Genomic DNA, 14,513 nt, shown 5'->3' with positions numbered 1-14,513 from the left:
GTTTAAATGTATTTGTTGCACAAGGAACATGGTGGCCGAAAATTTCAGCATGTAAAATAAAATTTTTGACTTCCGTTGCGCTTCCGGTCACCGTAACCGATCCCCTTTCATATGATTGGTGATGTCTCTCTATTGCAAGGTTCTAAATCTCTAGTAGACTCCACTGGCACAGTAAACTTGCCAAATGGTAGTAAAGCCAATGTTAATAAGATCGGTTCAGCCCCATTAACAAATTCCATCCAGCTTGAACATGTCTTGTACATACCCCATTCTCAATTCCATCTTCTATCTATGTCCAAATTCACAAAAAATCATGGTTGCTTTATCACATTTTACCCACATTTTTGTGTATTTCAGGACCTCAAAACTGGGAGAGTAATGGGGATTGGTAAGGAAAAGCATGGACTCTACCACTTCACCTCAAAGGCAGTTCCAAAATCAGTTCCCAAGGATAGTTTCACCTCTCCAACTTTTGTGTCTAAATTCGATAAACTGTATTTTTGTTCTGCTAATGGTCCTTGTAAGGATGTCAATATTGATACTTGGCATAAGAAGTTAGGACATATGTCCATATCAAGAATGCAATTGCTACCCTTTATACAAAAAAATGATTCGTTGTCTCATTGTCTTGTGTGTCCAATCTCAAAACAAAGTAGGTTAGCATTTCCACCAGCGAGTATATCCAAGTCTTCTTCTGCGTTCCAGCTGATTCATATGGACATTCGGGGTCCATTTCATACCCCTACATACAATGGTGAAAGGTACTTTCTTACCATTGTTGATGACTTTACAAGAGGAACATGGATATATCTCATGCAATCTAAGATGGATGTGCTTAGATTAATTAGACTGTTCTTTGCTATGGTAGACAACCAATTCTCTAAGAAAATCCAAGCTATTAGAACAGATAATGCACAGATTTTTTCAAAATTGAGTGCCAACTCTTCTTCTCATCTTTGGAAGTGATACACCATAGTTCTTGCCCCTACACACCACAACAAAATAGAGTAGTGGAAAGAAAACATAGGCATATCCTTGATGTAGCACGGGCACTTAGATTTCAATCATCTATGCCACTCAAATATTAGGGGGATTGTGTATTAACGGCTGTGTACCTTATCAACAGGGCCCCCACACCACTACTGGAAAATAAATCACCTTTTGAATTGTTTTTTCATAAGCCTCCTTCCTTAACTAATCTAAGAACCTTTGGATGCTTATGTTACGATTCGGCTCTGCCTATAAGCCACAAATTCTCACCTCGGGCCATACCTTATGCTTTTGTTGGATACTGCAGTGTACAAAAAGGGTACAAGATCATTAATCTTCAGTCAAGAAAAATATTAATCTCTAGAGATGTAGTATTTTTTGAACACATCTTTCCATTTGCTGTCACTAGTGAATCCCTTCATGTTTTCAATCCATCATCTGATATAGTAGATCCCCTACTGGCCAGTGAAGAGCCAGCAATGGTCTTACCTGTGAATGAACCATCTGGACCTGGTCCTGCACCTTTAGACATCCCATTGCACAGATCCACAAGAACCATAGTCCCTCCCATTTGGACACATGACTATTCTTGTTCCCCCATTCACAAACACAATCCTAACCCTCGTGTGTATCCCATTGCTAATCACATTACATATGATCGTTTCTCCCAACCATACCAGTCCTTTTTAGCCGCCATATCATCAGTCAAAGAGCCTCAATTCTATCATGAGGCAGTTACTGATGCTAAGTGGCGTGCTGCCATGGATGAAGAACTTAATGCTCTAGAGAGAAATCACACATGGGATATTGTGGTTCTACCACCACAAGTGAAACCCATTGGATGCTAATGGGTATACAAAATTAAACATAAATCCGATGGCTGAGTTGAAATATTTAAGACCCGTCTAGTGGTGAAAGGATACACACAACAACCAGGTATTGACTTCCATGACAATTTTTCTCCCACTGCAAAGATTGTGACAATTCGTTGCCTCCTTACTATGGTTGTGATCCATAATTGGCCCCTCTTTCAAATGGATGTGACCAATTCATTTCTGAAAGGAGACTTGGATGAGGATATTTACATGAATCTTCCGCAAGGTTACAAAATCCAGGGGGAGAGAAAGGTTTGCAAGCTGAAAAAATCATTATGCGGTCTAAAACAAGCTTCTCGTCAATGAAATGCGAAATTCTCAATTGTCATGATTGAATGTGGTTACTGTCAGTCTCAACATGATCACTCCTTGTTTTTTAAACAAGATAATGCTTCAATTACTTTGCTTGTGGTGTATGTTGATGACATTGTCATCACAGGGAGCAGCGCAACAGCAATCCAGAATTTGAAATTGTTTCTTCAGTCCAAGTTGCAAGTTAAAGACCTTGGGCATCTCAAATACTTCTTAGGCATTGAAGTTGCACGTTCTACAGAGGGTATATACCTTAATCAACGGAAATACGCTTTGGAACTCATCGTTGACATAGGTATGGTAGGGGCCAGACCATTTGATACTCCTACGGAGCGGAACAGAAAATTCACCAGGCATGAACTCGATTCAAGTATGCAGCAAGCCCAAAGAAATATTCCTGCAGATACTTTGCTGATTGACCCGAATGAATACCAGCGCCTGGTTGGTAGGTTGATATACGTAACTATAACTCGGCCTGACATTTGTTATGCGGTTCAATCTCTCAGCCAGTTCATGCATGCTCCGAAGGCATCTCACACGGATGCTGCCATTCGAGTTATTAAGTACATTAAAAGAAGCCCCGGCCAGGGAATTCTGTTGAAACCTACTGCTTCTTTGTCCATTATGGAATACTGTGATTCAGATTGGGCTGCTTGCCCCATGACTCGTCGTTCGGTTACTGGTTATTGTATTAAACTAGGGGTATCACTCTTGTCTTGGAAGTCCAAGAAACAAAACACTGTTTCACGATCATCTGTGGAGGCAGAATATCGTGCAATGGCAACCACCACCTGTGAAGTCATTTGGATTGTTGGTCTTTTACATGACATGGGAGTTCAGGTTCATGGCCCAGCGACGCTATTCTGTGACAATATGGCTGCCATTCACATTGGTGCTGATCCAGTGTACCACGAGCGAACCAAACATATAGAGATTGATTGCCATTTAGTTCGTGAGAAGATCAAAGAAGGCCTTATCTGCACTAAATACGTTTCTACCCATCAACAACTTGGTGACATTTTCACAAAGAGTTTGGGGAAGACTCAACATGCCTACCTGCTTGGGCTTCTAGGTGTTTATGACCTGCATCAACCCTAATCAACCTTGACGGGCATATCGATTCGAGCTTATTGCACGAAAATATTTTTGTGGTTCAAGCTTGTTGTTCACAACCACACCAAGCTTGAAGGGGGAGTGTTAATTGTACTCAAATACGTTTTCTATGTACTATTCCAAAGCACACTTATTAGTTTCTTCCATATACTATGTAAGTGTCATGTACAGCGGTTGGATTCAATAATAAAAAGAATGAGTTTTCAGTTAGCTCAGTGAGCTAAATTTTCCTTTATTTTTAGTTCTTGACAAGTTTATCGATAATTTTTGTTTTTAAGCGAGATCTTCGAAAACATGAATGACTCACTTTGCTGCATAGAATCTCCCGTCATTTTCAAGATTATCATTTTCTTTGAGGAAATTTAATTTAATTCTTGGCTTGCATATAAAAATAGTAAAAAGTTTATATTTTTCTTATTTTATCAAAATATATTATATGAAACTTTTAATATTTAATTCTTGTGTTGAATAATTTATCAAGAAACAGTGAACTAAATAATTTTGTATCCATTAAATCTCATTCTTTAAATCTATTGAATTGTCCCATGCCTTGTCTCCCCACAGGTTCAAATTCATGAGTTCGTCCATGTGTGATTGTGTGGACAGAAATTGTTTGGCCCAAAATTTCGACTTCAATGGACAGAGTTAGTTTGGATTCATAGTTTCATATTTTATCTACTTATCTTGAAATTTTTATAATATTACTCGTATTTTAATATAAATCGAACCAATTACGAAAAATCGAAAAATTGATTAAAATCCAAAAAAATAAAGAATTATAGAAATACGTAACGCGTGCAAAGAGAGACATTTATATGTATGTATATAATATGAGCTATATATGGTCCCTCCCACATGTATAATGAACCCCAAAATCTGGAACCTAAGGTGATGAAATAATGATACGATCTCCACAAAAGCAGGCCAAACGACCGAAGATGGAGTGTAATAATTTCGACCACCTATCTTCAAAGTTGGCAAAATAATAATAATAATAATAATAATAATAATAATAATAATGATAATAATAGAGAGAGAGAGAGAGAGAGAGCATGCAAAAGAAAAGGTGGCAGTCTTTTACAGACATGCCCTAATAATGATCATACATGCCTGTCTTTAGCCTTTGCCCAGCTCTCCTCGTCACCCATAACATGCATCACACACTTCACGTTTCAACCTTCTTTAATTCAAGGTAGGGCCCTTGCACATATTTACGGTATTTACGCTAAAAATATATGTATTCGTTACCGTTATAACATCCAACATCTCATCAAAAATTGTAGGATCTACATACTACATATACATTATATTAACACATCTGTTCTACCACATTCATTTTAACATTAACACTCATTATTTGTAGGTCTCGCTGTCCACTCATTCATCTAATTCTTATTTTACATTACATAAATTCAATTTCAAATTATTTACAAAATTTAATTTATTATTATTTTATATAAATAATAATATGTTTTTATATATTTATTACGTAAAGTTATTTTATTTTATGAGTGTCATTTATTTAAAATTAAAATTTTATTATAAACTTAAAATGAAACAGTACAACATATAAAAATAAATAACATTTGCATAAAAATAAAAAATATATAAATTAAACATAAGAGAAGATGTAAAATACTAATGCAAGGGTTGTTGTTATATTGTGGCCAAATATGTTCAACTAAGTCGGCACGAAGTTGGTGATGCACATTAGTGTCACGTATTTCGGAATTTGTTCGGAGATATTCATGAAATCCTCGGTTTGAGCCCTGGACGGGTTGTGCGGGTTAGTCACTTTCATCGATATACCAATTTATCACGTGAACCCTCTCATCTTCCACAATCATGTTATGTAAAATAATGCATACTAACATAATATGTTTTAACTTTTTTATGTACCAGTAATGAGTTGGACCTCTGACAATTGCCCATCGAGCTTGGAGCACCCCAAATGCTCGTTCAACATCTTTTCTTGTAGACTCTTGTCTTTCCTTAAAAAGACTCCTCTTGGGATCCTCCGGGAAAAGGAAAAGCCTTCACAAAAGTGGTCTATTCCGGATATATTCCATATGTTAAATAATACCCCTTTGTATATTGAGTCTCGTTGACCATGAAATTAATCTCTGGAGCATTTCCTTGCAAGACGTTATTGAATATGGGAGATTCATACAACACGTTAAGATCATTACGTGAACAAGCGACACCAAAGAATGCATGCCATATCTACAACTCTTAGGACGCGACCGCTTCAAGCACGATTGTTGGTGACCATGTCCTCTTGTAAACTGGCCTTTCCAAGCAACTGGGCAATTTTTCCATTCCCAGTGCTTGCAATCAAGGCTGCCCAACATTCCAGGGAACTTGTGCCTCTCATCATGCAATTGAAGAAGACGTTGAACATCATCAGTATTTGGCCTTCTCAAATATCGATAACCAAATAGTTCAACCACATGTCCGTAGAACTTGAAAAGACACTTGATGACAGTTGATTCACCCATGCATAGGTACTCATCAAGATGGTCGGCCGGGACTCCATACGCCAGTTGACAAATTGCAGTCGTGCATTTTTGTAGTGATGACAAGCCTTTTCTTCTCGCAGCATCGTCCCTTTGCTGAAAATACGATGAATGATTCTCAAGTGCATTCACTATTTGAAAGAATAACTCTCTTCGCATGCGAAATTGTCTTCGAAATATTTGATCTGTATACACCGGGTTTGTGGAGAAATAATCATTGAAGAGCCTCGCATGCCCGACTTCACGATTTCTTTGGATGAACTTTCTTCTTTGCCGCATCACGTTATTACTTTGATATTCTTCAACTATTTGTCGGCTTTGTTAAAGTATCAATGATATTAGCTCTTTCCCCATATCATAATTTTCGTCATCAACTTCAACTTGGACTTCGTTTTCACTTGTCGAGCTAGAGCTGGAACTACTGGAATATTGAGACATTTTGGAGTAAACAAATTCAAGTTTACGTGTTTTCCAAATAGTATGTTTGTAGAATGAAGAATTGTATAGCACGAGGTGTCTATATATTTTTTCTTCTCAACGGCTATACTACAACAGCTACTTTCCAACGACCAAATTGCAACGGCTATATTTCAAAGGCTACTTTGCAACGGCTACTTTCCAACGACCATATTTGTAACGGCTATATTCCAACGACTAATTTGCAACAACTACATTAATTGACCGGAGAGTTAATTAACTGAAATGAAAATTACATTGAATGAAAATTACAATAACTGAAAATTAAATATTCCATCTCCCGACATAGACGTTCGTGGATGATAAGTTGCTCATATGTCATTTGCGAAGTGTCTTTCGAAAGGATTGCGTATTCCTTTAGTTGAACTTTGTCCATGGCAGCTTTTGCTTTCATCTCCTCTACTTCGAGTTGTTTTTGTTTAATTTCAACTTCAGCTTTTTCATGATTGTAAACTCAATAAACTTTCCAAACTTATTGCCCAAGTTTGTTGACATACACCCCATGTCCGACCTCGTTTTGCCTTTTCCCTTTTTTTTTGCTGCCTTCTAACCCATTGGACGATTTTCTTCTACATTTAGGTCTATATGTACACTCGCATCTTGGTTGGATGAGGTGTTGCTTTCTCCCGACTACGAGGTCCTTGCCTTCTTCGTGCAAAATCGACGGACTGTAGAGTAAACATTGGACAGTCTTTTACAATTCTCCACACACGCTCGAGATTAAATGTGATGCCGTTATTTTCCTCGCGATATTTTTCATACTCAAGCCGTAGTATATCCTTATCAATGTGGCCACTACGATATGCACTATAAATGTTATTGTAATTTGCATTGAAGCGATATACTTTTTTTGGATGGCATTGTGCCAGTGCGATCGTATGACACTTGCACTTCTATTGGGTATACCTGCGGGACGATTGTCATTGTAGTAGCTTACAACACGTCCCCAGAAAGCTTCCGTCTTTTGATCATTGCCGATGATTGGGTCGTCGCTGATAGTGACAAACGATCTCGATAAGACCTCATCTTCAACTTTTCTCCAGGTTGACCGTTTTTTTCTACCCTCAGCGCCAGAATCCATATTCTCCAAATTTGTGACTTCAATTGGGGATTAACGGTCGGACAATTGAGTCTCTGGGATGAAAGTCGGGGTGGCGGGTTCATTTTCCATCGGAGATGTAAAAAGAATACCGGTTACATGTGGATTAGATGAATAATTTGGTGGATATTGATTATATGGATAATTTGGTGGATATGTGTGATGCGGATAATTTGGTGGGTATGGAAAATATTGATAATTTGATGAAATTTGTGAATTTTGGGAAGAAGTATTTTCTTAAAGCATTTTTGGATAATTCACGAAATTTCTTGAAAAACCTTGGTAATTTTCATCCATTTTGGCACAAAGTAGGATTTAGAAATAAATTTTTCAAATAAAATTGATATGATGAAAATAGAAGAGAGTAGATTTTTTTAGTGATTTATGATGTAGAATAATGAGTTTAGATGTTTGAAATAATTTGTGGAATGTGTGAGTATTTATAGATGAATATTTAATTTTTTCTATTAAAGTAACCGTTAAAATAATTTTCTAATTTTTTTAATAAAACTAACCGTTATTATTTTAATATATTTAAAAATAAATAATCTTTATTTAATTATTAAAATACATTACTAAATTAAATAATATACAAATATATAAAATATTAATATATGTAATTAATAGGGTGGGCCAAGCAACCCACGCCTTTCACTCTGCTTTCACAAAACATAATAAAATAATTTAAAAAAAAAAAAAAGAAGAAGAAGTAATTCAACCCCACACTGCGTGACACGAGTGGTTGGTGTTTGAACACCAATGTAGGTGTCCTAAATGCAGTTGAATTGTTGTACGGCTTAATAAATTTAAGTTATATTGTTCTCACTCGCTATATTGGAATGGGCGTTCGATTCTCGTCAATTTACTATAAATGAAAGACTAATCCAAATGTCAGATAGGGGCTGAGGTGAGCAAATTAACCGTGGGCTCGAATTTTGTGAATTAATCGTTTCTTTGAACTCTAGGTGATCAAGAGCTCGGACAACCAACCATGTCTTGCTCTTGAGCACGTTGTTTCACCTGAGGATCCCAAAATCAGATGCTCGGGTCGATTATTTAGCTAAGGACGCAAGCAACTCAGTCATCGGCTCATGGCTGCGTCGATGCCAATAAAGAGAGGAGTGTCGAGCTGCTCGAAACATCGATCTAGCAGTGCTAACGTATACGTCCAAAATGTCAGTCACACAGTTTATGAATATCAGTACTTGAATTTTTAGTATCATAACAAGAAACACACGAGAATGGAGTAGCATGTTTTCACTAGAACTTTGATATCAACTAATATTCTCGCTTAAATTGCACCAACATGAGCACTCCTGTATGTGTGCCATCGAGTTGCCAATATATACATACACACATATATGTATAGCCGTCAAGAGAGAGATGCACATGAAAGGGGGCACATGAGTTAACAAATTAGCCGTATAGAACCCTTTTTCTAACGTACCAAAAACAGACATCAGTGAACATAAAGACTCAGTACCCCACCCCCTTAAATTGCTCCAGTCGGTGAACAAAACACAAGTTGAAGAGCAAATGTGTATGGAGAGTCGCTTTCACCAAATAATTAGTATATCCCATGATTCAGAAAGCATTATTGGTTCTTAATAAAAGGGTTATCATTAAATGAGCTCGTGTGAATAGTGAGTTATTATCTTCAATTTAGTGCCGCTTGAATTAATAAGTATTCTTCTGTCATGTAGTGAAGTGTGAGTGGGCTCCCACAAGCACATGGAATAAGCCAATTCTTCATAAGTCTTGAATAAAGTAATGAAGAAGTTCATTCATAGGTAAGCACGGGAGAAAGTAGCCTCTACAAGGCATGTGATGGCAAGATGCTAGCGCACATTCGATAAAGACATTTTCCAGTTTCGCAAGGTTCTTTAATCAGCAAGGTAAGTTGCTTTTCTTTTCTAGTTTTTTCTCTTTCTTGCAACGTTAAGCATGTCTCTGATGATATATGTGTCTGTATCACAAAAACAATTCAAACACAGATGCGTGGAAGCCGAAAAATAGGATACAGCAGATGGGTCGGTATGATGTAGCCGGAAGAAACAGCGCGATTTCTCAGATTCATAAATGAACATGGTTTTCTTGATTTTGATATCTCATTGCAACTCATACAGGATTAAGCATAAATAAGGAATGAAGATATGTAATCATTGAAGGGATTAGAAAAACATGGAATTCCATGATACATTAAGGTGTCTTTGAGACCATATCGCAGGACCGGTTCATGACCATGAAATTTGAAAATCATTACCCGGACTCCACGAACAAGAATGAAAATTATGTTGTGATGACTTTCGGGAGATGGTTGTGAAGTAGCAAGAAGTTATTCCGTTCCTACACTATAGAGTGTTAATAACAGCTTCAACATGCACGACGTTTCCATCTTCCAAAATCTTGCCATTGATTTGAGTTCTTGGCCTCTGAACAAGAAACAAACAAATGTTAACAGAAGCTTTATAATCGAGGAATCTGTGCAAATTAAAAATAAGTAAAACAAGGGTTGGGGGGGGGGGAGCCAATTTTATTTTACCCTGTCCGCAGCAGAATCTCCGGAATGCCCATTAAAAAGTTTGGGATTAACCCCTTCCTTAGTCTTGTTATCCTTGCTCAATGGGAGCAAAAGTGCTGCAGCTCCAGAACGATCTGGAAGTTCTGCACGAACAAAACTCAAGTTAGAGTTGCAATGATAGGCAAAACAAGATGAACATATTCAAGCAGACACTGCCATTCAGAGAACAACAGATGCTAACCTGGCAATTTTTTTTCAATAAAGAACACCACCAAATTAACAGTGTACCTGAAATAACATTGTGTGTCGATCAGACCATTTCTAAGATTTATGAGCTAAAATTCGTTAGTGCAGCTTAGTTGTTTTGTTTTTACCATGCCACAACCACATCAACAGTGTAGTGTTTACGCGATGCAATGATCAACAAACTCTGAATCACAACAGTTAACCAGGCACACTGTTTGAGAAACCTGGCACACCACATCGAGAAATATATCAGAATTTGAAAGTTCCATATTAGCAGATTACATGTTGAAGTTTCAACATATCATGAGATGGCTCATGGTATTACCTTTGAGTGCCATATTTATGATACGTGCGCACAAAGACTAGAGAGAATATCATGTGAGAGGAAAATATCAAATCACCGCAGCCAAAGAGAACCCCACGTGGAACTGAACCATAAGAATTCCAATAAACAAACATATATATAATATACGTTAAAACAGAAAGCAAAGCAAAGTGTTACCTATCAATAGAACTTCTAGCATATTATCAGGACGAGGCAGTGTGGCGAACTTTGACCCCTAAACCATTCAAAACAATATTGCAAATATTAATTGTGCTGTTCACTTATAACTTCTAAAGAAAATATAAATATATGCCAACTATCTTCAGCAGAAAGCAAGCATATCAACTGACAGAAAAAAAATGATCCTAGCAGGGTCTTACCTCCCGACAATGGTAATTTGGACCAGGTAGTTGAGTAGAATAAAAGGTAATGATCCGAAGAATTTGACAAGCCTGCAACAATGGGAAATTAAATGCACAATATTAACATGAGAATTATCGTACTTGTAAAATGCCAACGAACTAGATTGAGAGCTCCTAGCCCCAAATATAGTCCCCATTAAATTTTCACGGAAGTTCATAATTTTTCACTAAGTGATCGATTTAAGATTCAAAATCAAACTTACAACTAAGCATGCCAAGACCCTGCACCATATCAGGACTGTGTAAATCTTCTTGCTCTTCAAAATGAATGGATGGAAAGTCCACTGCATATGTATTGTGAAATATTTAAAGCATTTAACTTGACTGAAATTCAGGGAAAAAAATGATGCAACAAAGTGAACACTCACCAAGACAAAAGATAGAAAAATGGAGGTAAATACAAATTCACTGACGTAAGCTTTATCTTGCCCCAGCTCCTACAGTTCAAGAAAGTTGAAATCATACATAAGTCTCCAGAAGGACCAGACATAGATATAATACGCAACACAGCTGAAAAAAGCTTACTGGAAGAAGGAAAAAGCCAGCATCCTGAAGTATTGGTCCTGGCCGATGAAAATAATGAACTCCTCGAGCTGCCAACCCATGGATATACTGAAGCAAACAGATGAGATAAATTTACACAAGTAAGAATCTCCAGAGAAAATAAAACATAACATATGCAAATGTTCAACATCCTGTAGGAAATGGCGAGCTCATTAAATATTATTAATAAACAGTCTGGAAAGCAATTAAATCTTTTCCTTAAATAGAAAAATATTACGGCCCAATGACAGATTTTTTCTTTTAAACCTTGCATTTCCAGAATGCATGCTGAACTCCAAATTACATGTCATAAAAAAACTGAGATCCATTTAACTAGAAAGATCATATTGCTCGTCAAATTAAGGTTATGACAAAGTCGCATACATTTACAGTGTCACAACAGAAGCTTCCAGATCAAAATTATGCAAAATACTAAACCGCATATTTAATCTCTTAGTGACAAGTGTGTAAATAAAGAAGAGAACTATCTCTAGCAATGTTAATCAACGGAAAGCTAGAGTTTACTAGTTACCAACTTTGTTACCTAATATAGACTTTCCAAATTACAAACAGCAGAATAAGAAGCAACTCTCAGCAGTTCAAAATATTGAAAGGCCCCCAAACAGAGTAAATCAATGCATTAAAATAAACTGCCACAAAAAGTTAATTCTTTTTTAAAGAAAATAGCCATAAGCATGGAGAATGATAAGAAACTAATGATAATAGTTGGTCGATTTCCGTAATGCTTGAGCAAAATTAGTCTGCATGACATGATTGCCTTATAATCGTAATCAACTACGGATCCCTTTAAACTTACAAAAATATGGGGGAAAAAAACCATATGGTTGTTCTATTCATGGGGAAAAAACAACCATTATTTTGTATAATTCCCACTGTATAACCCTTTGCAACATGTGGCCGGAAACTATTGTTCCATACTTCCATAAGCATATAATCAATGTTTACAAATCCACTTCAAAATTATACTTTTTCTTTGATGTTATGATGAACCCACATTTAAACAACCTAAAACACCACATCACTAAAACAATGTACTATCCAAACAAGCAAAATCAGGTTCACACGCCACCACTAAATTCATTCTTAGCCATGAATCTTCAAAAGAAACAACTATTACAAGTGCAAACCAAGTTTTGGAAAGATTTTTCGGTCCATTTCACTTTTGTAAATTACTGATATCTTCAACTAAATCTCTAGTCTATACAGACATAAGCTGTCATGTTTTTTTTCTCCATTGAAAGCCAAAACAAATTATCATTTCGATGTATTGAAACGAGATTACTAGACTCCAAAATCTCTATCATTGAATGAGAACTGGATTCTGAATTCCTGACAGTAATTACTTTGAGCAAAGAATCACGATTCAGGCAGGATTACAATGAACTTAACAGGTTTTCACATTGCATGTTCTCATGTCAAATTAATGCCTGCACTAAAATTGATCGGACTACATCACCATCTAATTTGTAATTATAAGCAAGCGGAGATTAGCCTATCAACATAAACAGTAGAAATGAACAAACCTGACAGATGAGACCCCCTAAAATATATTTCCAATTTTCTGCAAGTAGGTTGATTTCCGTAATGGTTTCCGCACAAAATCTCTTCCACAACTTCGGATCACAAAATCCAAAAAACACCCATCAATCAAATAATCCGAGATAAATAACATGAAAATCAAACTAAGAAGAGCACGAAATGCTCCAAAGGAAGGGGAAAAGGTCAAACCTTTGAAGCCTCGCGACCGACGTAAAACGACATATCTTCTACGTATGCTTCAGAAAACAGCAATTCCATATTACGTCACAAACAGACCCCGTAATCTGAACAATTCATCAACAAAAAGAACACAGCGTTCCTATATCCGATCAAGAACCCACCAAGAAAAAAAAAAAGATTCCACCCCCAAGATTAAAAAAGAACACAAAAGGCAAAAACCCAGTTGCCAAATCGAGGGCCTTGTAGATAATGATCTATATCTGCGCTGGCAGTGCCAAAAGAAATTTGAATTTTGAAACTAAATTCGCAAAAGGAACCTCTTTTTCTCTCTCTTACAAGTGGTGGGCATGTATGCGGTTATTAGTTGTTGTTTTCTCTCCTTTTTCCCCCCTTTTTCTCTCCTCTCCTTCGCAGTTTCTTCTTCGTATGTTTTCTCTCCCACACACAATTTATACAATATCTAGTTTTGATTCGTCTCCAGTGTCTGCTGAAACGCGAGTTCAACACGTTGAGACGGTTGAGATTGACTTGGGAGAGAGGGAAGAAGTGAATAAATTTTTTTTAAAAAAAAAAACAAATGTTTTCTAAAGCCAATAAAATTATAATATAAAATAAAATAAAGTTAAATTAATTAAAATTTTCGAGTATAATAATTATCTCTTCTAAGAGAAAGATCGAAATATAATATTTAAGCACACTATCATTAATAATTTTTGATAAAGCGAGAACTTTCGATCTGAACTCATAAAAATATGATACTACAATAGAAATATACAATAAGAATATTTGGTTGAGTTCATAAATATGTGTAACAAGAAGAATATTGCATCTTTATGAACTATTATTTTTTTCATTTTTTTCCTCACATAATAACTAATTAAGGAAAAATAATAGGTGAATTTAAAATTAAAATGATAAGAAGGCAATAAAAAGATAAATGATTTTTGGTAAAATATCCAAATTCCAAAATAACAAACATAAGTAGCAATTTTCAAATACCATTTGTGATATTATATTCGAAAATACATTTTTTTAAGTCAATGTGGTTGCCACTTATCCAGTTATCCCATATTTAAAATGCTAATTTAACAAAATTCTTTGAATAAACATGTAAATTTTCATATAGTAAAGTAAAAAAGTACCAAATTGGTGAATATACACTAAAATAAATCAAATAATTAATTAATAATATAGTAGATAAATGAAGCTTCCAAAAGTCCAATTTGAGTTATGGGTTTTGCTTGGTCAAGCAAATTCCCATTTTTTTACAAAAAATTAAATTAATCAATATCTATATATATATATATATATTGTGTGTTCTAGAATGAAGATTG

The 14,513-nt window shown here is 36.0% G+C and overlaps 1 protein-coding gene across 1 annotated transcript; it reads right to left on the bottom strand.

Moving 5' to 3' along the window:
• Positions 1-9,510: 9,510 nt before the first annotated feature.
• Positions 9,511-13,698, bottom strand: LOC140963283 (phosphatidylinositol:ceramide inositolphosphotransferase 1-like). Its single transcript, XM_073422566.1, has 12 exons — positions 13,189-13,698; positions 12,984-13,073; positions 11,422-11,508; positions 11,265-11,333; positions 11,100-11,180; positions 10,855-10,926; positions 10,652-10,709; positions 10,475-10,577; positions 10,278-10,373; positions 10,145-10,191; positions 9,925-10,046; positions 9,511-9,814 (listed from the first exon to the last, which is right to left on the bottom strand). The coding sequence occupies exons 1-12, from the start codon at positions 13,255-13,257 to the stop codon at positions 9,734-9,736; spliced, it is 975 nt and encodes a 324-aa protein (XP_073278667.1). The 5' UTR covers positions 13,258-13,698; the 3' UTR covers positions 9,511-9,733.
• Positions 13,699-14,513: the final 815 nt, after the last annotated feature.

Source organism: Primulina huaijiensis, chromosome 17, assembly GCF_012295235.1.
Source record: "Primulina huaijiensis isolate GDHJ02 chromosome 17, ASM1229523v2, whole genome shotgun sequence".
Taxonomy (NCBI): Eukaryota; Viridiplantae; Streptophyta; class Magnoliopsida; order Lamiales; family Gesneriaceae; genus Primulina; species Primulina huaijiensis.
Note: the sequence above shows the minus strand (reverse complement) of the source record. Positions and strands in the feature narration are given on the sequence as shown.